Below are 27,020 nucleotides of genomic sequence, written 5' to 3'. Positions count from 1 at the left end.
ATCGCTATTTCATTCTGATATATTGTATAGGTATCGCTATTTCATTCTGCTGGCTTGTATAGGTATAGCTATTTCATTCTGATAGCTTGTATAGGTATCGCTATTTCATTCTGCTGGCTTGTATACGTATCGCTATTTCATTCTGATATCTTGTATAGGTATCGCTATTTCATTCTGATCTCTTGTATAGGTATCGCTATTTCATTCTGATCTCTTGTATAGGTATCGCTATTTCATTCTGCTGGCTTGTATAGGTATCGCTATTTCATTCTGATATCTTGTATAGGTATCGCTATTTCATTCTGATATCTTGTATAGGTATCACTATTTCATTCTGAGATCTTGTATAGGTATCGCTATTTCATTCTGCTGGCTTGTATAGGTATCGCTATTTCATTCTGATATCTTGTATAGGTATCGCTATTTCATTCTGATCTCTTGTATAGGTATCACTATTTCATTCTGAGATCTTGTATAGGTATCGCTATTTCATTCTGATATCTTGTATAGGTATCGCTATTTCATTCTGATAGCTTGTATAGGTATCACTTTCATTCTGATATCTTGTATAGGTATCGCTATTTCATTCTGATAGCTTGTATAGGTATCGCTATTTCATTCTGATAGCTTGTATAGGTATCGCTATTTCATTCTGATCTCTTGTATAGGTATCACTATTTCATTCTGAGATCTTGTATAGGTATCGCTATTTCATTCTGATATCTTGTATAGGTATCACTATTTCATTCTGAGATCTTGTATAGGTATCGCTATTTCATTCTGATATCTTGTATAGGTATCGCTATTTCATTCTGATAGCTTGTATAGGTATCACTATTTCATTCTGATATCTTGTATAGGTATCGCTATTTCATTCTGATAGCTTGTATAGGTATCGCTATTTCATTCTGATAGCTTGTATAGGTATCGCTATTTCATTCTGATCTCTTGTATAGGTATCGCTATTTCATTCTGATCTCTTGTATAGGTATCGCTATTTCATTCTGATATCTTGTATAGGTATCGCTATTTCATTCTGATATCTTGTATAGGTATCGCTATTTCATTCTGATCTCTTGTATAGGTATCGCTATTTCATTCTGATATCTTGTATAGGTATCGCTATTTCATTCTGATAGCTTGTATAGGTATCGCTATTTCATTCTGATCTCTTGTATAGGTATCGCTATTTCATTCTGATATCTTGTATAGGTATCGCTATTTCATTCTGCTGGCTTGTATAGGTATCGCTATTTCATTCTGATATCTTGTATAGGTATCGCTATTTCATTCTGATATCTTGTATAGGTATCGCTATTTCATTCTGATATCTTGTATAGGTATCGCTATTTCATTCTGATAGCTTGTATAGGTATCGCTATTTCATTCTGATATCTTGTATAGGTATCGCTATTTCATTCTGATCTCTTGTATAGGTATCGCTATTTCATTCTGCTGGCTTGTATAGGTATCGCTATTTCATTCTGATATCTTGTATAGGTATCGCTATTTCATTCTGATATCTTGTATAGGTATCGCTATTTCATTCTGCTGGCTTGTATAGGTATCGCTATTTCATTCTGATATCTTGTATAGGTATCGCTATTTCATTCTGATATCTTGTATAGGTATCGCTATTTCATTCTGATATCTTGTATAGGTATCGCTATTTCATTCTGATATCTTGTATAGGTATCGCTATTTCATTCTGCTGGCTTGTATAGGTATCGCTATTTCATTCTGCTGGCTTGTATAGGTATCGCTATTTCATTCTGATATCTTGTATAGGTATCGCTATTTCATTCTGATATCTTGTATAGGTATCGCTATTTCATTCTGATATCTTGTATAGGTATCGCTATTTCATTCTGATATCTTGTATAGGTATCGCTATTTCATTCTGATAGCTTGTATAGGTATCGCTATTTCATTCTGATAGCTTGTATAGGTATCGCTATTTCATTCTGCTGGCTTGTATAGGTATCGCTATTTCATTCTGCTGGCTTGTATAGGTATCGCTATTTCATTCTGATAGCTTGTATAGGTATCGCTATTTCATTCTGCTGGCTTGTATAGGTATCGCTATTTCATTCTGCTGGCTTGTATAGGTATCGCTATTTCATTCTGATAGCTTGTATAGGTATCGCTATTTCATTCTGCTGGCTTGTATAGGTATCGCTATTTCATTCTGATATCTTGTATAGGTATCGCTATTTCATTCTGATATCTTGTATAGGTATCGCTATTTCATTCTGAGATCTTGTATAGGTATCGCTATTTCATTCTGCTGGCTTGTATAGGTATCGCTATTTCATTCTGATCTCTTGTATAGGTATCGCTATTTCATTCTGAGATCTTGTATAGGTATCGCTATTTCATTCTGATATCTTGTATAGGTATCGCTATTTCATTCTGATAGCTTGTATAGGTATCGCTATTTCATTCTGATAGCTTGTATAGGTATCGCTATTTCATTCTGATAGCTTGTATAGGTATCGCTATTTCATTCTGCTGGCTTGTATAGGTATCGCTATTTCATTCTGATATCTTGTATAGGTATCGCTATTTCATTCTGCTGGCTTGTATAGGTATCGCTATTTCATTCTGATATCTTGTATAGGTATCGCTATTTCATTCTGCTGGCTTGTATAGGTATCGCTATTTCATTCTGATATCTTGTATAGATATCGCTATTTCATTCTGATCTCTTGTATAGGTATCGCTATTTCATTCTGATCTCTTGTATAGGTATCGCTATTTCATTCTGATCTCTTGTCTAGGTATCGCTATTTCATTCTGATCTCTTGTATAGGTATCGCTATTTCATTCTGATCTCTTGTATAGGTATCGCTATTTCATTCTGATCTCTTGTATAGGTATCGCTATTTCATTCTGCTGGCTTGTATAGGTATCGCTATTTCATTCTGATATCTTGTATAGGTATCGCTATTTCATTCTGATATCTTGTATAGGTATCGCTATTTCATTCTGATATCTTGTATAGGTATCGCTATTTCATTCTGATAGCTTGTATAGGTATCGCTATTTCATTCTGATATCTTGTATAGGTATCGCTATTTCATTCTGATATCTTGTATAGGTATCGCTATTTCATTCTGATCTCTTGTATAGGTATCGCTATTTCATTCTGCTGGCTTGTATAGGTATCGCTATTTCATTCTGATATCTTGTATAGGTATCGCTATTTCATTCTGATATCTTGTATAGGTATCGCTATTTCATTCTGCTGGCTTGTATAGGTATCGCTATTTCATTCTGATATCTTGTATAGGTATCGCTATTTCATTCTGATATCTTGTATAGGTATCGCTATTTCATTCTGATATCTTGTATAGGTATCGCTATTTCATTCTGATATCTTGTATAGGTATCGCTATTTCATTCTGCTGGCTTGTATAGGTATCGCTATTTCATTCTGCTGGCTTGTATAGGTATCGCTATTTCATTCTGATATCTTGTATAGGTATCGCTATTTCATTCTGATATCTTGTATAGGTATCGCTATTTCATTCTGATATCTTGTATAGGTATCGCTATTTCATTCTGATATCTTGTATAGGTATCGCTATTTCATTCTGCTGGCTTGTATAGGTATCGCTATTTCATTCTGCTGGCTTGTATAGGTATCGCTATTTCATTCTGATATCTTGTATAGGTATCGCTATTTCATTCTGCTGGCTTGTATAGGTATCACTATTTCATTCTGATCTCTTGTATAGGTATCGCTATTTCATTCTGCTGGCTTGTATAGGTATCGCTATTTCATTCTGATAGCTTGTATAGGTATCGCTATTTCATTCTGATAGCTTGTATAGGTATCGCTATTTCATTCTGATATCTTGTATAGGTATCGCTATTTCATTCTGATATCTTGTATAGGTATCGCTATTTCATTCTGATATCTTGTATAGGTATCGCTATTTCATTCTGATATCTTGTATAGGTATCGTTATTTCATTCTGATATCTTGTATAGGTATCGCTATTTCATTCTGATATCTTGTATAGGTATCGCTATTTCATTCTGATATCTTGTATAGGTATCGCTATTTCATTCTGCTGGCTTGTATAGGTATCGCTATTTCATTCTGATATCTTGTATAGGTATCGCTATTTCATTCTGATATCTTGTATAGGTATCGCTATTTCATTCTGATATCTTGTATAGGTATCGCTATTTCTTTCTGATATCTTGTTTATGTATCGCTATTTCATTCTGATAGCTTGTATAGGTATCGCTATTTCATTCTGATATCTTGTATAGGTATCGCTATTTCATTCTGATATCTTGTATAGGTATCGCTATTTCATTCTGATCTCTTGTATAGGTATCGCTATTTCATTCTGATATCTTGTATAGGTATCGCTATTTCATTCTGATATCTTGTATAGGTATCGCTATTTCATTCTGCTGGCTTGTATAGGTATCGCTATTTCATTCTGATATCTTGTATAGGTATCGCTATTTCATTCTGCTGGCTTGTATAGGTATCGCTATTTCATTCTGCTGGCTTGTATAGGTATCGCTATTTCATTCTGCTGGCTTGTATAGGTATCACTATTTCATTCTGATCTCTTGTATAGGTATCGCTATTTCATTCTGATATCTTGTATAGGTATCGCTATTTCATTCTGATATCTTGTATAGGTATCGCTATTTCATTCTGATATCTTGTATAGGTATCGCTATTTCATTCTGATATCTTGTATAGGTATCGCTATTTCATTCTGATATCTTGTATAGGTATCGCTATTTCATTCTGCTGGCTTGTATAGGTATCGCTATTTCATTCTGATATCTTGTATAGGTATCGCTATTTCATTCTGATATCTTGTATAGGTATCGCTATTTCATTCTGATATCTTGTATAGGTATCGTTATTTCATTCTGATATCTTGTATAGGTATCGCTATTTCATTCTGATATCTTGTATAGGTATCGCTATTTCATTCTGATATCTTGTATAGGTATCGCTATTTCATTCTGATATCTTGTATAGGTATCGCTATTTCATTCTGATCTCTTGTATAGGTATCGCTATTTCATTCTGATATCTTGTATAGGTATCGCTATTTCATTCTGATATCTTGTATAGGTATCGCTATTTCATTCTGCTGGCTTGTATAGGTATCGCTATTTCATTCTGATATCTTGTATAGGTATCGCTATTTCATTCTGCTGGCTTGTATAGGTATCGCTATTTCATTCTGCTGGCTTGTATAGGTATCGCTATTTCATTCTGATATCTTGTATAGGTATCGCTATTTCATTCTGATATCTTGTATAGGTATCGCTATTTCATTCTGCTGGCTTGTATAGGTATCGCTATTTCATTCTGATATCTTGTATAGGTATCGCTATTTCATTCTGCTGGCTTGTATAGGTATCGCTATTTCATTCTGCTGGCTTGTATAGGTATCGCTATTTCATTCTGCTGGCTTGTATAGGTATCGCTATTTCATTCTGATATCTTGTATAGGTATCGCTATTTCATTCTGCTGGCTTGTATAGGTATCGCTATTTCATTCTGATAGCTTGTATAGGTATCGCTATTTCATTCTGATATCTTGTATAGGTATCGCTATTTCATTCTGCTGGCTTGTATAGGTATCGCTATTTCATTCTGATAGCTTGTATAGGTATCGCTATTTCATTCTGATATCTTGTATAGGTATCGCTATTTCATTCTGATATCTTGTATAGGTATCGCTATTTCATTCTGATATCTTGTATAGGTATCGCTATTTCATTCTGATAGCTTGTATAGGTATCGCTATTTCATTCTGTTGGCTTGTGTAGGTATCGCTATTTCATTCTGATAGCTTGTATAGGTATCGCTATTTCATTCTCATATCTTGTATAGGTATCGCTATTTCATTCTCATATCTTGTATAGGTATCGCTATTTCATTCTGTTGGCTTGTATAGGTATCGCTATTTAATTCTGATATCTTGTATAGGTATCGCTATTTCATTCTCATATCTTGTATAGGTATCGCTATTTAATTCTGATATCTTGTATAGGTATCGCTATTTCATTCTGATATCTTGTATAGGTATCACTATTTCATTCTGATAGCTTGTATAGGTATCGCTATTTCATTCTGATATCTTGTATAGGTATCGCTTTTTCATTCTGATATCTTGTATAGGTATCACTATTTCATTCTGATATCTTGTATAGGTATCGCTATTTCATTCTGATATCTTGTATAGGTATCGCTATTTCATTCTGATCTCTTGTATAGGTATCGCTATTTCATTCTGATATCTTGTATAGGTATCGCTATTTCATTCTGCTGAGTACAGTAAAATAAATATGTGTTACGGGTAGGGTCACACATGCCCTGAAAGTCAATGGGTAGCAAAATCAGCTGCAGAAAATATGCAGCAAATTATGGCACATGTAACCCTGGCCTGTAAGGAGTGGTGCAGTGAAACATAACTTATCCCCTATCCAAAGGATGTCATGGGGGGCCCGACCGCTGGTACCCCTGCGATCTCCTGGATGGGGCCCTGACAGTATGCCAGACGTGGCCGTTCTGACCCCCACAGGAAGCCGCGGCTGACATGTGGGGGATACATGGAGGGGGCATGTTGGCTGCTGCTCCATGCAGGGGGTCAGCACGCCCCCTTCCAGCGGACTTTTCAGGACCCCGTTCAGGAGATCACGGGGTGTCCCAGCGATCGGACCCCCCACGATCTATAACTTATCCCCTATTCTTTGGATAGGGGATAAGTTATATTTCACTACACTACTCCTTTAATGTACAGTATATGCTTTTTAACAGTGGGACCGGATGGACAACCGAAACTATAGTTGTGGACTCGCCACACGCCTTGATTAAATGTATATGTTATGGTGCATACATTAAATAGAGGCCATAAATAGGCTGAAAACATGGAGATCGGAACTGGTCGCACAGCATGATGTCATCAAAGGCAATACTATACTGTACAATACTGAACCTGCCACATCCTATGTATAATGGAGATTTAGTACACAGAAATTCGACACAAAAGGGGGAAGATTCATCAAAACCTGTGTAGAGGAAAATTTGACCAGTTGCCCATAGCAACCGATCAGATCACTTTCATTTTTAAACAAGGACTCTGAAAGATAAAAGAAGCGATCTGATTGGTTGCTATGGGCAACTGGGCAACTCTTCCTTTACACAGGTTTTGATGAATCTCCCCCAAAATGACAGTGCTAGCATTATACCCTTATGTAACGTACGACCAGCGTGATGAACTTACTGAGGAAAAAAGAATGGGCGACATCTGCCGTCTCCTTCTCAAGTCTCAGCATTTCTAATTCCAAGCTCTTCTGTAAAGCAAAAATATATAGAAACTGTTAAAAATAAATAATAAAAATAATAATAAAAAAAAAAAAAATTATATATATTATATATATATATATATACACACATACATACACACACACACATATATACATATATACACACACTGTTAAAAGAGTTTCTTCTTTGGATGAACCCTAATTAGGAGAAGGGTTCCTTAGCTAAAAAATTGTTGACAAAATGTCCCCCTGATCAGCTGTGATCTGCTAGGAGGGCATCGTTTTCCCAAACTGTGTGTCTCCAGCGGTTTCAAAACTACAACTCCCAGCATGCCCGGACAGCCAAAGGCTGTCCGGGCATGCTGGGAGTTGTAGTTTTGAAACAGCTGGAGGCACACAGTTTGGGAAACACTGTGCTAGGGAGCTCAGGATGGTTACTTTCTCTGCTGTGCCACCTTAGGGGAAAATGAAACATTCCACAGTGCCCAGTTAAACCAGTGGGGCAGGTCCTCCAGGGAAGTGCCCTTTGTATCCCCTCCCCACTACACACTAATAGGATGTATAATACTGGGTTTGCTAAAGTGGAGAGCCCCTTCGAGGTATCCCTTCCCTGGATACACTGGAAGTATATAATTGGTATATTACAATTTCCTCGAATACAGGAAAGTTCACATTATAAAGGGGTACTCCCATTTGGACATTGATGGCATATGCCATAAATGTCTGCTGGATACAGGTCTCACCTGAAGGATCCACATATGTCTCCTAATCAGGGGTCCGCTGGCCCCCTCTGGCTGTCTGAGGTATTTGGGAAGCTGAATAGAGTCCAGCCAGCTGCTTTGTTTAATTTTCATAACTCCCATTGACATTAAAGGGGTACTCCAGAGGGGGGAATGTAATCATCTGGAGCAGGAAAGTTACACGGATTTGTAAATTAGTTTTAATTTAAAAATCTAAATCCTTCCAGTACTTATCAGCTGCTGTATACTCCAGAGGAAGTTGTGTAATTTTTTCCAGTCTGACCACAGTGCTCTCTGCTGCCACCTCTGTCCGTGTCAGGAACTGTCCAGAGCAGGAGCAAATCCCCATAGCAAACCTCTCCTGCTCTGGACAGTTCCTGACATGGACAGAGGTGTCAGCATAGAGCACTGTGGTCAGACTGGAAGGAACTACACAACTTCCTGTGGAGCATAAAGCAGCTGATAAGTACTGGAAGGTTTAAGATATTTAACTATAAGTAATTTACAGATCTGAATAACTTTATGGCACCAGTTGATTCAAAGACGTTTTTTTTTTTTTTCCTCCAGAGTACCCCTTTAATGGGTACAACTCAACTTCAGCAGCTGATAATTATTGGAATAATTATTGAAAAAAAAAAAGTTATCAACTGGCTCCAGAAAGTTATACAGATTTGTAAACTACATATCTGTATAACTTTCTGGAGCCAGTTGAGAGATAGATATAGAGAGATAGAGAGATAGAGAGAGAGATAGAGAGAGATAGAGAGAGATAGAGAGAGATAGAGAGAGATAGAGAGAGATAGAGAGAGATAGAGAGAGATAGAGAGAGATAGAGAGAGATAGAGAGAGATAGAGAGAGATAGAGAGAGATAGAGAGAGATAGAGAGAGATAGAGAGAGAGAGAGAGAGAGAGATAGAGAGAGAGATAGAGATAGAGATATATATATATATATATATATATATATATATATATATATAAAGTTTTCCCCTGGAATACCCCTTTGATGTGAACTTGTTTGGGGTCTTCAGGTGTAAAATGATTGTTTTGGGTCACCCACTTTTCAGCTTTCCTGTCTTACAGATTTACAACCCCCATGCTGCTTCTTCTAGGATTCTCATGCAGCCCGAATCATCATTTGCCACTGGAATATGAAACGGAGCACCAAGAAGATATAGGGGAGATCGGGGGGGGGGGGGGGGGGGGTCACCTGGTTGATTTCAGTCTTCAGCGCAGAGATCTTCTCCAGCTCTTCTACATGACTAAAACACGGGGTCTCTTTCCATGTCTGGTCTAGGACTTTCTAGGTAAAATAAAACAGACTTTCTATAATTTCCGTGGCAAGGATTTCATTCTAGACATGAAAAAGCTCCAAACTATATAATAGTCAACAGCGAGTTCTGCACCGTACACAATAATTATATATATATATATATATATATATATATATATATATACACACACATACAGTGGTCCCTCAAGTTACAATATTAATTGGTTCCAGGACGACCATTGTATGTTGAAACCCTTGTATGTTGAGACCAGAACTCTATGGAAACCTGGTAATTGGTTCTGAAGCGACCAAAATGTCATCCAAAAATAGGAAAAAGTGAGGATTAAAGAAAAATAAGTAGATAACTAATATAGATAAAGCAAATCCTTACATATAAAAGTAAGAAAGATCTGCTGGGAGCTGTAAATCACTGTCTAGGTCTGTGTTTCCCAACCAGGGTGCCTCCAGCTGTTGCAAAACTACAACTCCCAACATGCCCGGACAGCCGTTGGCTGTCCGGGCATGCTGGGAGTTGTAGTTTTGCAACAGCTGGAGGCACCCTGGTTGGGGGAACAATGGTTTATGTAGGGGACAGGAGCTTCTTCAGGGTCCTATACAGTGTCCCAAATGGAGCCCGCCCTTACCTGGTGTCCAAAGGAGCAGCTAAACCTGGCACAGGTAAGGAATAGTACAGAACTCGTAGTTCCTCCCTGTACTGTAGAGGGCGCTACCAGACACCAGTCAGTGCATACGCTTCAGTAATAGAGGTGATTTACCAGTGAATGCCCATTCTGATTGGTCAGTTCCTCCAGTTGTGACACATTTCACAGATCTAGACTGTCTATAGTATTGTATGTTGAGTCCGGTTTCAAGTTACGATGGTCCAGAAAAGACCATTGTATGTTGAAACTATTGTATGTTGAGGCCATTGTAAGTTGAGGGATCACTGTATATAGCTGCAAAAGACAACTCATCCCCAGCGCACCCTGTTATGTTCCTGTTGGGTTCTACTTTGCAAACATACGGCACACGAGTGTCTTTTTGCCATATGCTTAGCTGATATTTTTCAAGAGCATGTTAAAGGGGTACTCCGGTGGAAAACACTTTCTTTCCAATCAACCGGTGCCAGAAAAATAAACAGATTTGTAAATTACGTCTATTCAAAAATCTTAATCCTTCCAGGATTTATCAGTACTTATCAGCAGCTGTATGCTCCAGTGGAAGTTGTGTAGTTCTTTTCTGTCTGACCACAGTGCTCTCTGCTGCCACCTCTGTCCGTATTAGGAACTGTCCAGAGCAGGAGAGGTTTGCTATGGGGATTTGCTCCTACTCTGGACAGTTCCTGACACGGACCGAGGTGTCAGCTCAGCAGAGAGCACTGTGGTCAGACTGGAAAGAACTGCACAATTTTCTCTGGAGCATACAGCAGCTGATAAGTACTGGAAGGATTAAAATGTTTATATAGAAGTAATTTACAAATCTGTTTAACTTTCTGGCACCAGTTGATTTGAAAACATTTTCTCCTATCCACAAGATTAGGGATAAGTGTCTGATTGTAGGGGGTTCCGACGGCTGGGGCACCCCTGCCCATGTGACTGTACCCTAAAAACACTACACTACACTAACACTAACCTAAAATGAAAAGTAAAAAACACTACATATACACATACCCCTACACAGCCCCCCTCCCCCCAAAAAATGAAAAACGTCTGGTACGCTACTGTTTCCAAAACGGAGCCTCCAGCTGTTGCAAAATAATAACTCCCAGTATTGCCGGACAGCCATTGACTGTCCAGGCATGCTGGGAGTTTTGCAACAGCTGGAGGCACCCTGTTTGGGAATCATTGGCATAGAATACCCCTATGTCCACCCCTATGCAAATCCCTAATTCAGGCCTCAAATGCGCATGGCGCTCTCTCACTTTGGAGCCCTGTCGTATTTCAGGGCAACAGTTTTGGGACACATATGGGGTATCGCCGTACTCGGGAGAAATTGCCTTACAAATTTTGGGGGGCTTTTTCTTCTTTAACCCCTTATGAAAAGGTGAAGTTGGGGTCTACACCAGCATGTTAGTGTAAAAAAATAAATTTTTTACACTGACATGCTGGTGTTGCCCTATACTTTTCATTTTCACAAGAGGTAAAAGGGAAAAAAGACCCTCTAAATTTGTAACGCAATTTCTCCTGAGTACGGAGATACCCCATATGTGGGCGCAAAGTGCTCTGGGGGCGCACAACAAGGCCCAGAAGGGAGAGTGCACATGTACATTTGAGGCGATTTGCACAGGGGTGGCTGATTGTTACAGCAGTTCTGACAAACGCAAAACAATAAATATCCACGTGACCCCATTTTGGAAACTACACCCCTCACGGAATGTAATAAGGGGTGCAGTGAGCATTTACACCCCACTGGTGTATGACAGATTTTTGGAACAGTGGTCTGTGAAAATGAAAAATAAAATTTTTGATTTGCACAGTCCACTGTTTCAAATATCTGTCAAACGCCAGTGGGGTGTAAATGCTCACTGCACCCCTTATTAAATTCCATGAGGGGTATAGTTTCCAAAATGGGGTCACATGTGGGGGGGGGGGTCCACTGTTCTGGCACCATATGGGCTTCTTAAATGGGACATGCCCCCCAAAAACCCTTTCAGAAAAACTCACTCTTCAAAATCCCATTGTCGCTCCTTCCCTTCTGAGCCCTCTATTGCGCCCGCCGAACACTTTACATACACATATGAGATATATCCTTACTCAAGAGAAATTGGGTTACCAATTTTAGGGTGATTTCTCTCCTTTTACCCCTTGTAAAAATTCAAAAATTGGGTCTACAAGAAAATGCGAGTGTAAAAAATGAAGATTTAGAATTTTCTCCTTCACTTTGCTGCTATTCCTGTGAAACACCTAAAGGGTTAAAACACTTACTGAATGTCATTTTGAATACTTTGGGGGGTGCAGTTTTTATAATGGGGTCATTTATGGGGTATTTCTAATATGAAGATCCTTAAAATCCACTTCCAACCTGAACTGGGCCCTGAAAAATTACGATTTTGAAAATCTTGAGAAAAATTGGAAAATTGCTGCGGAACTTTGAAGCCCTCTGGTGTCTTCCAAAAGTAAAAACTTGTCAATTTTTTAATGCAAACACAAAGTAGACATATTGTATATGTGAATCAATATGTAATTTATTTGGAATATCCATTTTCCTTTCAAGCAGAGACTTTCAAAGTTAGAAAAATGCTAAATTTTCAAAATTTTCATGAAATTTTTAGATTTTTTTACCAAGAAAGGATACAAATATCAGTGAAATTTTACCGATAACATAAAGTAGAATATGTCACGAAAAAACAATCTCGGAATCAGAATGATAAGTAAAAGCATTCCAAAGTTATTAATGTTTAAAGTGACAGTGGTCAGATTTTCAAAAAATGCCCAGGTCCTGAAGGTGAAAATGGGCTGGGTCATGAAGGGGTTAAGTACCAGAGTTCCCCTTTAAAGTTATTGTATCATCATTTTTTCTACTGATTAGAGATTGATATGAAAACAGTCTCTAAGTGCAACTTAGATTGTGAAAATTACAAAGTTACAGGATGCAGTTATAGTCACATAACCCTACACTAGTGTTTCCCAACCAGGGTGCCTCCAGCTGTTGCAAAACTACAACTCTCAGCATGCCCGGACAGCCAAAGGCTGTCCGGGCATGCTGGGAGTTGTAGTTTTGCAACAGCTGGAGGCACCCTGGTTAGAAAACACTGCCCTATATAACTGTACAATAAGAAACAGTTGATATATATATATATATATATAATGTCTCCAATACCTGTGACAGGACTCCGGCCCCCAGACACTTCTCTATCAGTAGCGCCGCTGCCGTAGTCTGGACCGGATCCCAGGGATTAGCCGCCATTCCCCGGTAGTTACAATCAATTTGCACAACTGAAATGACAACTCCCGGTATGTAAAGCCGAAGAGAGCGCTCACAGCGGCGCCAGCCAATCAGAACGTGCGCCGCGACATGGCCCATCTGGTGACCCGTAGTGGCGCCATATTGGGGATGGCTCGTATGTATCTCATTAGAAATCTAAGGGTCTCGGGCGCTCTGACGCCATCTTGTGTGTGTCAAACTCCAGGGATTGTGAAGGTGGAGCCCGCTGTTTCCGGAAGAGCCGAGTGTTGGGATTGAACCGTAATCCGTTCATGTTTATCTCCCCGGTGTTTTTCTCCGGTGCTTTGTCTCTGCTGGTGGGTAAGAGCTGTCAGCTGGTGGCACGTGAGGGGGTGGGTGCACGTGTTTGCTGTGTAACTTTTTAGGTGATGGGTGACAAGTTGTTAGTACAGGAATGTGATGGGGGGGGGGGGGGGTATCTGTAATAGAAAGATTCTCTCTGTTGCCCTTAACAACCAATCACAGTTTAGCTTTCACTTTACCAGAAGACTGTGAGAAGTGAAAGCTGTTCTGTGATTGGTTGCTATGGGCAACAGAGAGAATTTCCCCTGTGTATTGTGTTATGCATTGTATCACTATCACTGATTGCTGTCAGTGAGTGGAAACATTCACTTCTAGCTGTCCTTCCTCACACAGCTGCAGTTTGTTACAATGCATCAGTGCAGTGTGTTCCCCACAACCTGTGGCTTTGGCTGCTCCAAAACTACTACTCCCAGCATGCCCTTAAAGCCTTCGGCTATCAAGGCATGCTGGGAGTAGTAGTTTTGCAACAGCTGTACAGCTACAGATTGCGGGAACTGTCAGGACATGCTGGGAGTAGTAGTTTTGCAACAGCAGAGAGCCACAGGATGGGGGAACTGTCAGGGCATGCTGGGAGTAGTAGTTTTGCAATAGCCAGAGAGACATGGGTTGGGGAAATTGTCAGTGCCTTTTGGGAGTAGTAGTTTTGCAATGTCCGGAGAGCCACAGGTTGAGGGGAACTGTCAGGGCGTGCTAGGAGCAGTAGTTTTGCAACAGCTTGGAACTGGTTGGAGCTGTCAGGGCATGCTGGGAGTAGTAGTTTTGCATCAGCCGTAGAGCTACAGATTGGGGGGAACTGTCAGGACATGCTGGGAGTAGTAGTTTGGCAACAGCAGAGAGTCACAGCTTGGGGGAATTGTCAGGGCATACTGGGAGTAGTAGTTTTGCAACAGCTGTACAGCTCCAGATTGCGGGAACTGTCAGGACATGCTGGGAGTAGTAGTTTTGCAACAGCAGAGAGCCACAGAATGGGGGAACTGTCAGGGCATGCTGGGAGTAGTTTTGCTACAGCCGGAGAGACATGGGTTGAGGGGGAACTGTCAGGACATGCTGAGAGTAGTAGTTTTGCAACATTCGTAGAGCTACAGATTGGGGGAACTTTCAGGGCATGCTGGGAGTAGTAGTTTTGCAATAGCAGACACAGGCCGGGGGAACACTGATGTAGGCGATTTAAAGCACGAACCACAACAGCCGAAGTTTATCAGGGCATGCTGGGAGTAGTAGTTTTGCCACAGGTTAGGGGAGTACTGGTGTAGGCGATCCTGTTCCTTCTCCTGATAGGAGTCCAGGCAGGTGACTTTTGCATGTAAGGCGGGGTTCACGGACGCACCTTTTACTGCCCAAATTATGGCCATGAGTGATGACCCAGGATTTACAGCCAACATACTGATGCAATAAAATGTCCACGTTATTCTAGTGTACGATACGTCCACACAGATGTAATCCGACGTGTTTCTATTTCTGTCAATCTGTTGCTTTCTAATCCCCATTTAGCATCGACTCATAATGATGTATATGACATTTCTCTCTACCCGACGCCATCGCGCATGATCTCTTTAAGAGGTTTTAGAATTTGCCTGGTTTATAGGTTATTGTTTCTTTATTTGGATGTTCTTTACCGCCTTTACTGTAGGTGATTATTATCCTACCTTACTATTCAATGTTCGTGCCCTCCTGCAATGCTTCCGCCACCAGTTTTGCAAAACCTCAGGATTGCTCAGGGTTATTGCTTTTATTTCTTCTTGAATTGCTACGCTGTGTGTAGTTTTATTGTATTTTGTACAGTGGTCCCTCAAGTTACAATATTAATTGGTTCCAGGACGACCATTGTATGTTGAAACCATTGTATGTTGAGACCAGAACTCTATGGAAACCTGGTAATTGGTTCTAAAAGCACCAAAATGTCATCCAAAAATAGGAAAAAGTGAGGAATAAAGAAAAAATAAGTAGATAACTAATACAGATAAAGCAAATCCTTACATATAAAAGTAATAAAGATCTGCTGGGAGCTGTAATCACTGTCTATGTCAGTGTTTCCCAGGCATGCTGGGAGTTGTAGTTTTACAACAGCTGAAGGCTCCCTGCCTTCAGCTGTTGCAAAACTACAACTCCCAGCATGCCCGGACAGCCTTTGGCTGTCCGGGCATGCTGGGAGTTGTAGTTTTGCAACAGCTTGGGGCACCCTGTTTGGGAAACACTGGTCTATGTAGAGGACAGGAGCTTCTTCAGGGTCCTGTACAGTACACAGTGTCCTGAAAAGGTAACATGGAGCCGACCTCACCTGGTGTCCAAAGGAGCAGCTAACCCTGGTACAGGTAAAGAGTACAGAACCTGTAATACCTCCCTGTACTGTAGGGGGCGCTACCAGACACCAGTCAGTGCATTCACTTCAGTAATACAGGTAAAGAGTACAGAACATGTAATACCTCCCTGTACTGTAGGGGGCGCTACCAGACACCAGTCAGTGCATGCACTTCAGTAATACAGGTAAAGAGTACAGAACATGTAATACCTCCCTGTACTGTAGGGGGCGCTACCAGACACCAGTCAGTGCATGCACTTCAGTAATACAGGGGTTTTACCAGTGAATGCCCATTCTGATTGGTCAGTTCTTCCACACGTTTTACAGATCTGGACTGTCCATAACATTGTATGTTGAGTCTGGATTCAACTTACAATGATCCATAATAGACCATTGTATGTTGAAACTATTGTATGTTGAGGCCATTGTAAGTTGAGGGATCACTGTACTTTATACATTATAGATATATACTTTATCTGTTTTTATATGTCCTACTGCCTGTTAATTAAAAAAAAAAATGTATTAAAAACCAAATAAATAAATAGATAGAGCTGGAGAACTTTATAAACCGATATATAATGTCTTTTCTGCAATGTACAAAGGTGCGGCCGGTTGTAAACCACCGCAGTCATCTGACTCTCCAAGGACAAATGAGAAGTCTGCTGCGCAAAAGCTTCTTATGTAGCCAGAATGTAATCTGCTGTCCTGGCTTCACATTAGGATTGACATACAAAGGCGGATGTAACAATAGTATTATAGGCCGGGTTCACACCACGTTTTTGCAGTACAGTTCCCGTATACGTTATCAATGTGAAAACCGTACGGAACCGTATTGAAAACCGTATGCATTGACTCCATTGAAAACCGTATGCCAAAAGATGCATCAGGTTGTGTCTGTTTTGCATCCTGTACGGTTTTGTCAGTTTTTTTTTCCCGTACCCAAAACCGTAGCCTACCACAGTTTTTTGGTCCGGGTGAAAAACTGTATTAAACCGTATATGTTTTTTTTTTAAACATGGGAGTCAATGGGAACCGTACAGAACTGCATGTGCGTACTGTTCCATACGGTTTTCACCATACGGTTTTTGACTTTGCACAGTTTTTTTTCTTGGAATTTCAATCAAACAAGTGAAACTTTATTCAAAATGGAGTGAAAAGTTAAAAACGTATACGTTTTTTTTCTTAAAAAACGGATGAAACCGGACATCATTTTTCAAACCGCATATGGTTTTTAACTGTATACGGGTTGAAATTTATACACAGGTTTTGATACAGTTTAGTCCGGTTTTGAGGAATCCGTTTTTCAGCAAAAACCTGATACGGGAACGGTACTGCAAAAAGGTGGTGTGATCCCAGCCTTAATGACACTAAGGCTCGGTTCACGCCTATCCCATGTGTGCCTTATCCCCTATCTGCAGGATAGAGGATAATGTCTGATCACTGGGGATCTGAACGCTGGGACCTCCGTGATCTCCTGTACGGGGCCCAGGCATTGCTGTGGCTAATGCGCGTGTTGACGACCTCAATGTGGTCAACAACAAGATCCCCCCCCCCATACAGCTCTATGAGAGATGCAGCTCCGCCTCTTCCATAGAGATACATGGAGGGGGCGTCTCTCTATGGGAGAGGTGGGGAGACATGAACACTGCAGCTCCGCCTCTTCCATAGAGATACATGGAGGGGGCGTCTCTCTATGGGAGAGGTGGGGAGACATGAACACTGCAGCTCCGCCTCTTCCATAGAGATACATGGGGGGGCGTCTCTCCATGGGAGAGGCGGAGCTGCAGTGTTCGTGCTTCCCCGCCTCTCCCATAGAGCTGTATGGGGGGGAGGGCCCCGTACAGGAAATTGCGGTGTCACAGCGTTCGGACCCCCCCTCGATCAGACACTTATCCCCTATCCGCAGATCTCTTTTAAAGGGGTACTCCGCTGCTCAGCGTTTGGAACAAACTGTTCGGAACGCTGGAGCCGGCGGCGGGAGATCGTGACATCATAGCCTCGCTCCCTCATGATGTCACGCCTCACCCCCTCAATGCAAGTCTATGGGAGGGGGCGTGACAGCCGTCACGCCCCCTCCCATAGAATTGCATTGAGGGGGTGGGGTGTGATGGCATGAGGGGGCGGGCTATGACATCACAAGGTCCCGGCTCCAGCATTCCGAACAGTTTGTTCCAATCGCTGAGCAGCGGAGTACCCCTTTAAAGAAGCACTAATGTATTTTCTTATATAGTGCAGCGCAGGCTATTATTAAAGAATAATGAAGAGGTTCTTGTGCACGCCTTGTTTTTACCTATTGTAGCTGATGTGGCAGGCATGGGGTCTACAACCGAATTGATTCTGTTTATAAGTATAGTAAATATAACACTGCTGACTACTGGAGTAATGTGGAGCGGCTTCTGAAATTCCATGGAAAGTGGGGGGGGGGGGGGGAGAAAAGCATGGGGCACTACTTTTAGTATTAGGGGAGCTGGAATTGCACTGTATAAATACTAATAAGGGAGCTTGTCTGCAGTGTGAACTGGGCTGTATAGTGGGGGTGTTACTTTATCCAGACTTTTGGAGTGGACTCCTAAACAAGGCTGAGGTTAGTCCATTCCTGTCGTACATACAAATAAATAATGTATATACACATAAGTATACATGCACATAAATAATGTATATACACATAAGTATACATGCACATAAATAATGTATATACACATAAGTATACATGCACATAAATAATGTATATACACATAAGTATACATACAAATAAATAGTGTATATACACATAAGTATACATGCACATAAATAATGTATATATACACATAAGTATACATGCACATAAATAATGTATATACACATAAGTATACATGCACATAAATAATGTATATATACACATAAGTATACATGCACATAAATAATGTATATATACACATAAGTATACATGCACATAAATAATGTATATATACACATAAGTATACATGCACATAAATAATGTATATATACACATAAGTATACATGCACATAAATAATATACGCAGATACAATCTCCTACATCATAGATAATATAAACACATGGAGACTGAACTATGTAAGTGTTTGGGTTTGTTGGATTCCGTATCCTTACAAATCCATTACTCAGCTTTCTCAGCTCCTCCTGCTCTATTACGTGATCCCTGCAGATCAGACACTATATTAAAAGTGACCGGTTCCCTTTAAATCTTCCATTTCTAAGTCATGTGACCGTATACTTGCTTAGATTATCTGTTAATATTTTGTATTCGGCAGAACTACAAGGGAAGCTTTCCGTGACTACTAATACAGAGGGTGGTCCTGATCTGTAACATGGGTAACAGTGCCTTAAAGGCTCACATAGAAACGGCCCAGAAGACCGGTGTGTTCCAGCTGACTGACAAGGGATTGGTGGAGGTGAGTGATACAATAGTTATATATAAAATATAGATGGAAGTGCGGCACTGTGTGGGATTTTTAATCCCGGGGTCCAGGCGGGTGCTCAGTCCTGTGATAGACTTGACCAATAAGTCCCAAACAATGTAGTTCCAAAAAGACTGGGCGGCACTCCAGCGATTCTGTGTAAATGTGGTTTTATTCACCCAAAGTGAAAAGCAACGTTTCAACCTACTCAATTAGGTCTTTTTTAAACTTGAAAAATACCTAATTGAGTAGGTTGAAACGTTGCTTTTCACTTTGGGTGAATAAAACCACATTTACACTGGATTGCTGGAGTGCCGCCCTGTCTTTTTGGGAAAAAAATAAAATATTTATATATATATATATATATATATATATAATATATAATATTATTGGACTAATGGTATTTTGTAAAGACAAATTCGAAGCATTTGTCTGGATTCCTCCCTTTATCAAGTCAAGTGCTTTTGACTTGATAAAGGGAGGAATCCCAAAAGTTTGTCTTTACAAAATACCGTTAATCCAATAAAAAAATGTATTCTAAGATTCTGCAATATCCTATGATATTTGTGTGTGTGTGCGCGCATATATATAGATATACATTATTTTTATTTTATTTATTTATTTTTTTTAAACTGTTCTATTAATTTTTTCACCCAAAGTTTCCTGAAGAGCTGCAGAGATTATCAGCTAACCTACGAACAATAGACCTGTCCAGCAACAAGATAGAAGTTCTGCCTCCACCAATAGGGAAATTCAGCATTTTGAAGAGCTTGTCGCTGAACCACAACCGGCTGAGTAAGGATATTATCTATGGGAATTGATATAACAGTGCCTTGTAAAACTACACAACCCCCTTGAAGTGGAGCTCCAGTTATGCAGAACGTATATACACAGTATACAGACCCTATCCCAGCAGTCGGATAATCCACACTATTCTCTATGGATTAAACCCTACTTGACTGATTGCTCTATCTTCTAATTTCCATGACAAACATTTACACTCAGAAGGGAGTAGGCTGCTGCCAGACTCTTTTGGTTGCGGTTTACCTCCCTTTAGAACAAAAGATTTAGACAATCCAATTTCCTGACCCTAATGTTTCGGGAGTCAGGAGGCTCCACCAAAGACATCACATACATTTCTGCAGTGGAAGACAAAAGCTGGCCATACGTTACAGCAGTGTTTCCCAAGCAGTGTGCCTCCAGCTGTTGCAAAACAACAACACTCAGCATGCCCGGACAGCCGACGGCTGTCCGGGCATGCTGGGAGTTGTAGTTTTGCAACAATGGAGGGCAAGCCTGGTTGGGAAACAGTGGTCTATCCAGTGGATCATAAAATACTGAAATGCCTAATTTTTAAGTCTTAGTAGAGACACCCTGCTTTGTTATTTAACCCTTAGCAGAAAATATGTTTTATAAAAAGCTTTTTTCGTTGAATGTTGCATTTATGCTTTGGCCTAATACTTTCGCATACATCTGAGCACTAGAGGGCGCCCTTCTTTAATTTTTAATCTTGTGTCTGTTAGGCTGCATTCACATAAGGTTTTGTAGTGACGGTCACTGGATCCGGCTGGGAAATGTGAAAACTCGCCGTTCTCGTATAACAGCCGGACCCGGCCTGCATCTTATTCATTTGAATGAGCCGACCGGAGTCAGATAGTGACGGCTCATTTTTGCTCCGTATCCAGTTTTCTGACCAGACTGAAAACCGCGGCATACTACAGTTTTTAGTCCGGCTAGAAAACTGTATATGGGGCAAATGAGCCGATCGGGGTCACTATCGGACTCTGGTCGGCTCATTCAAATGAATGAGATGCGAGTTGAGTCCGGCTGGGATACGGGAGCGCCCGGTTTTCACTTTTCCCAGCCGGATCCAGTGACCGTCCCTACAAAACGTTATGTGAATGCTGCCTTATTTTATTTTTCTCTCCAGGCAGACTCCCTGATGAGTTGTGCAAACTGAAAAAACTAGAGACCCTGCATCTTGCTGCCAACCAGATCACCCGACTACCTGCTGACTTTGGTCACCTCTCCGCCTTGAAGACGCTAAACCTTTCTGGTAACCAGCTGCGTGCAATGCCCAGCCAACTGTGCAGCCTACGACACCTAGATGTGGTGGATCTGTCCAAGAATAAAATCCAGGCAATTCCAGATGAAGTTTCCGGTGTGCAGGCCATAGAGATAAACCTAAACCAGAATCAGGTAAGTAATCACAGGGAACCTACATACAAGACAGGTATCTCCTTAGATAAGGGGTAGGTAGGGGAGCCAGTGCTGATGTGTCTTTCTTGTACTCTTAGGGTATGTTTACACAGCAGAATTTTTCCAAACGGAATTCCACGGGAAGATTCTGCTCGAATATTTTGCTGCAGCAGAGTCTTATTGTGACTCCTTTCGATGGGATTCTGCTGCACTGTGCACATGATGGAAATCCAGATTTCGGCATCCACAGAAACAATAGTCATGTCTATTGTATATACGGATTCCGCTAGGAAATTCATTGCTGCCTATGAGACAGCGCATTTCTGAGCGGTCCTAGTGCCTGCCGGAACATTCAAATGTGCAGAATGTCTGCCCCTGCTTTCAGTACAGTTTTTGAAAAAAACCTACCTGTCGTAGTATTTACTGTTGTGCTGTTTTTTTTGTTTTTTTTTTCAGTTTAATAAGTTATTTTTTTTTTACACCTTTTTTTGTGAAATGGGCCATTAAAATTTTTATCAGGAGAGGAGCTAATTCACATTTTTTTTATTTTTTTTTACTTAAAAAAAATATATATTTTTAATTGGAAAAAAAAAAATTAAGTCCCCAAAGGGATTGCCATTACTGTTCAGTGCTACGCCTTGGCAGTGATATCCACAATCTGCTTGTATAGTCGGCCCTGGAGTGGCAGGTGAGAAGACCTCCGGCCGCATTTTTCACTCATCTGACCACTGCAATCGCGCTGCGGGTGGTCCGATGGGGGAATAAGAGTACTGCGACTGCTTCAGATGTCATAATCAGCTTTAATCACAGCATCTGAAGGGTTAATGGCAGGCATCAGCATCAGGTCGTTGATTTCCACTATTAGCAGCTGGGACCTGTCGTCTATGATGCGAGCGCCGCTCCTGCACTCACTTCATAGACAGAATGCCCCCTTAGGACTTAAATATACATCCTGTCTTGTTAAGTACCAGGGCACCAGGACCCACATTTACGTCTGGTGTCGTTACAGGGGTTTTCCAGGAAAAAACTTTATATATATATATATATATATATATATATATATATCAACTGGCTCCAGAAAGTTAAACAGATTTGTAAATTACTTCTATTAAAAAATCTTAATCCTTCCAATAATTATCAGCTGTTGAAGTTGAGTTGTTGTTTTCTGTCTGGCAACAGTGCTCTCTGCTGACATCTCTGTTGGTCTCGGGAGCTGCACAGAGTAGAAGAGGTTTGCTATGGGGATTTGCTTCTACTCTGGACAGTTCCTGAGACACGTGTCATCAGAGAGCACTTAGACAGAAAACAACAACTCAACTTCATCAGCTCATAAGTACTGAAAGGATTAAGATTTTTTAATAGAAGTAATTTACAAATCTGTTTAACTTTTTGGAGCCAGTTGATATATAAAAAAAGGTGTTTTCCTGGATAATGCCTTTAAGGGGTTAAACATATATTTAGTATTAAAATCTGCAGTGGCAAATTGGCAACAAATATGCTGATTTGTGTCCTGTGTGTCATACCCTTTATAAGAGTACCTATATGGAGGTTATACTATACAGCAGTGGTCTCCAACCTGCGGACCTCCAGATGTTGCAAAACTACAACTCCCAGCATGCCCGGACAGCCAACGGCTGTCCGGGCATGCTGGGAGTTGTAGTTTTGCAACATCTGGAGGTCCGCAGGTTGGAGACCACTGCTGTATAGTACAGTATGTAGCAGTAGTGTGGCCCTAGGATTATAAGCCATCTTCCACGTGAAATATTTGGCTAGATCTCACCTCAGTAGAACTGGATTCCTGTCAGTCGCCATTAGAGATGAGCGAACTTACAGTAAATTCGATTCGTCACAAACTTCTCGGCTCGGCAGTTGATAACTTTTCCTGCATAAATTAGTTCAGCTTTCAGCTGCTCCGGTGGGCTGGAAAAGGTGGATACAGTCCTAGGAGACTCTTTCCTAGGACTGTATCCACCTTTTCCAGCCCACGGGAGCACCTGAAGGCCGAACTAATTTACGCAGGAAAAGTCATCAACTGCCGAGCCGAGAAGTTTATGACGAATCGAATTTACTGTAAGTTCGCTCATCTCTAGTCGCCATATTTGCGTCCGTGGATCTTTGTACTTACAGATGGTTTTATCTTTGATCACTGCAGTAAACTGCATTCTCTGTTGTTTTCCTCAGATATCGCTGATCTCGGTGCAGGTCTCTCAGTGCCCACGTCTCAAGGTGCTTCGACTTGAAGAGAACTGTCTGGAGCTCAGTATGCTACCCCAGAGTATCCTAAGTGACTCGCAGATCTCCTTGTTGGCTGTAGAAGGGAACCTCTTTGAAATAAAAAAGCTTCGGGACTTGGATGGTTATGACAAGGTCAGTGTACAGAGTAGAGATGAGCGAACTTACAGTAAATTCGATTCGTCACGAACTTCTCGGCTCGGCAGTTGATGACTTTTCCTGCATAAATTAGTTCACCTTTCAGGTGCTCCGGTGGGCTGGAGACTCTCTCCTAGGAATGTATCCACCTTTTCCAGCCCACCGGAGCACCTGAAAGGTGAACTAATTTATGCAGGAAAAGTCATCAACTGCCGAGCCGAGAAGTTCGTGACGAATCGAATTTACTGTAAGTTCGCTCATCTCTAGTACAGAGTAAGGCTGGGTTCACATCACGTTTTTGCCATACTGTTTTCAATCCGTTTTTCTAAAGAAAACCGTATGGCAAAAAAAAAACGGATGGAACAGTATGGGAAAAAGTCAACCGTATGTGTTTTAAAACCGTATACTGTTTTTAAAAGTGCATACGGTTCCGTCCGTTATTGTAAAAAAAAAAAAAAAAACTACCTTTTTGATAATTTTGTCCATTTTTAATGGGAGGGGTGTTGGGTGAAGACTTTAGAATGCAATTACGCACGTGCAAAGTAAAAACCGTATACGGTTTCCCGTATGGAACTGTATACATGTGCGTTTCCCATTGACGTCCATGTTAAAAAAATAAAAACGTATGCGGTTGCAGTACGGTTTTTAAACCGGAGACAAAAACGTGGTCAACCACGGTTTTGACTCTGGTTTAAAAACCGTACTGCAACCGCAAAACATGTCAAGGAAGCTATATGATACATTTCTAAAACACATATAAAATGTAAAGTTTTAGTGTAGGGAATATAAAAAAGGTTATTTATAATCTCTGGTTAAAGGGGTACTCCGGTGGAAAACATATATATATATATTTTTTTTTAAATCAACTGGTGCCAGAAAGTTAAACAGATTTGTAAATTGCTTCTATTAAAAATATCATTATCCTTCCAGTACTTTTTAGCAGCTGTATGCTACAGAGGAAATTCTTTTCTTTTTGAATTTCTTTTTTGTGTTGTCCAGTGCTCTCTGCTGACACCTGATGCCCGTATCAGGAACTGTCCAGAGCAGGAGAAAATCCCCATTGCAAAACCTATGCTGCTCTGGACAGTTCCTGATATGGACAGAGGTGTCAGCAGAGAGCACTGGACAACACAAAAAAATAAATTCAAAAAGCAAAGAATTTCCTCTGTAGCATACAGCTGCTAATAAGTACTGGAAGGATAAAGATTTTTTTTAATAGAAGTAATTTACAAATCTGTTTAAAGGGGTACTCTGCCCCTAAACATCTTATCCCCTATCCAAAGGATATGGCATAGGATGTCAGATCGCCGGGGTCCCGCTGCTGGGGACCCCCCGGGATATCTGCTGCAGCACCCCGCTATCATTACTGCGCAGAGCGAGTTCGCTCTGTGCATAATCATGGGCGATACAGGGGACGGAGCAGGGTGACGTCATGACTCCGCCCCTCGTGACGTCACGGGCCGCCTCCACCAATACAAGTCTATGGGAGGGGGCGTGGCGCTCATCATGCCCCCTGCCATAGACTTGCATTAGGGGGCGGGCTGTGATGTCACGAGGGGCGGAGCCATGATGTCACGCTGCTCCGTCCCCTGCATCGCCCGTCATTACGCACAGAGCGAACTCGCTCTGTGCAGTAATGATAGCGGGTTGCCACAGCGGCGATCCCGGGGGTCCACAGCAGCGGGACCCTGGCAATCTGACATCTTATCCCCTATCCTTTGCCGTTTACGCTGCCCCGTGTGGTCCGCTGATGATCACTTACCTGTCCTCGGGGCTCCGGCGCGTCCTCTTCGGGATCCCCTGCATCGTCGACGCTCTCCATCGTCGTCATCACGTCGCTGCGCACGCCGTCCCGTCATCCAATAGGAGCGGCGTGCGTAGCGACGTGATGGCGGCGACGGAGAGCGCGGTTGCCGGGGAAGCAGAGGCCTTGCCGGAGCGTCGGGGACGCGGCGTCAGCGATAGAAGACGAGCGGTGACGGTCCGGAGCGGCGGGGACAGGTGAGTACAACTTTCTCTAACAGTGGTCTACAACCTGCGGACCTCCATATGTTACAAAACTACAACACCCAGCATGCCCGGACAGCCAACGGCTGTCCGGGCATGCTGGGTGTTGTAGTTTTGCAACATCTGGAGGTCCGCAGGTTGTAGACCACTGTCCTATACTTTACATTGCACGGATCCCTCAACATGCGATGGTTTCAACAAACGATGGTCCGTTTGGAACGCATTACCATCGTATGTTGAGGGACCACTGTACCTAGCAATAAGTAACAGTCTATTCGCTTATTTGCCTGTTTATCTGTATGAGGATAATAAGTGATCTGGATAAAGGTTTTTTTTTTGTTGTGTTTTTTGTTTTTCCTAGTATATGGAACGGTTCACAGCAACACGGAAGAAGTTTGTGTGAAGGGGGCGGCATTTACGGAGGTGATCGCTAAGTCAAATTCCGCCCCGATTGTCCGGGTGAGCTCTCAATATAAAGCCTGTGTCCAGGCATCACAGCTTCTTAAATCAGCTAGAGTCCTCCCATCCAACAACAGCATGGACCGGTGGGCGCCATCGATGAAGACGTGTGGACTGTAGCCATTGGCAGCGACACTGTTTGCGGTATACAATGGGTTGTTGAGTTTACATAGCGACTGCAATGAGCACGTGTGTCCAATGCTCAAGCAACTAATGCGGAACTAGGCCACCCTATGGATAAAAATTCTCTTAGGCTGCAATTCATTCAACTTGCAATTTTCATTTCAATTATTATTATTTTTTACAATTTTTACCTAATCTTCCTCTGACAGTTATGTAACTTATTTTGTCAATGCACTTTTACTAAATGTACTTTATATATTTTTTGCCGCCTGCGATGTCAAATATATATAGTGCATTTAACATCAGACTTTTTGGACCATTGGCATGTAAAAGGTGGGTGTGCACTTTGACTGCCAGGACGTGCGGGGAGTTGTAGTTTTGCAACAGCTGGAGGCACCCTTGTTGGTAAACATTGGCCTATAGCAGTGGTCTCCAACCTGCGGAGCTCCAGATGTTGCAAAACTACAACTCCCAGCATCCCAGCATGTTTTGCAACAGCTGGAGGTCCACAGGATGAAGACCTCTGGCCTATAGGATTATACAGGTAGTATTGAACAGAATGGGTGC

The 27,020-nt window shown here is 41.3% G+C and overlaps 2 protein-coding genes across 5 annotated transcripts in view; one reads left to right on the top strand and one right to left on the bottom strand.

Annotated features, from left to right (window-relative positions):
• The window catches only part of HAUS2 (HAUS augmin like complex subunit 2), a 15,861-nt gene extending 2,577 nt beyond the window's left edge, over positions 1 to 13,284 (bottom strand). Inside the window, exons 1-3 of the mRNA XM_056546490.1 lie at positions 13,151 to 13,284; positions 9,269 to 9,361; positions 7,278 to 7,347 (exon numbers count right to left, since the gene is read on the bottom strand). Of these exons, the coding sequence (XP_056402465.1) occupies positions 7,278 to 7,347; positions 9,269 to 9,361; positions 13,151 to 13,237 (250 nt within the window). The 5' untranslated portion in view covers positions 13,238 to 13,284. The remainder of the gene's footprint in view (positions 1 to 7,277; positions 7,348 to 9,268; positions 9,362 to 13,150) is intronic.
• Positions 13,268 to 27,020, top strand: LRRC57 (leucine rich repeat containing 57). Of its 4 annotated transcripts, none has more exons than XM_056546488.1 (6): positions 13,268 to 13,391; positions 19,149 to 19,289; positions 19,955 to 20,090; positions 21,226 to 21,494; positions 23,676 to 23,861; positions 26,233 to 27,020. In XM_056546488.1, the coding sequence occupies exons 2-6, from the start codon at positions 19,206 to 19,208 to the stop codon at positions 26,272 to 26,274; spliced, it is 717 nt and encodes a 238-aa protein (XP_056402463.1). In that variant the 5' UTR covers positions 13,268 to 13,391; positions 19,149 to 19,205; the 3' UTR covers positions 26,275 to 27,020. The 4 variants fall into 4 exon arrangements, with proteins under 4 accessions (XP_056402463.1, XP_056402461.1, XP_056402462.1 ...); XM_056546486.1 differs by lacking the exon at positions 13,268 to 13,391 and adding an exon at positions 13,416 to 13,572 and having other exon boundaries at positions 26,233 to 27,018; XM_056546487.1 differs by lacking the exon at positions 13,268 to 13,391 and adding an exon at positions 13,451 to 13,576.

The sequence above is a fragment of the Hyla sarda genome, chromosome 11, assembly GCF_029499605.1.
Source record: "Hyla sarda isolate aHylSar1 chromosome 11, aHylSar1.hap1, whole genome shotgun sequence".
Taxonomy (NCBI): Eukaryota; Metazoa; Chordata; class Amphibia; order Anura; family Hylidae; genus Hyla; species Hyla sarda.
Note: the sequence above shows the minus strand (reverse complement) of the source record. Positions and strands in the feature narration are given on the sequence as shown.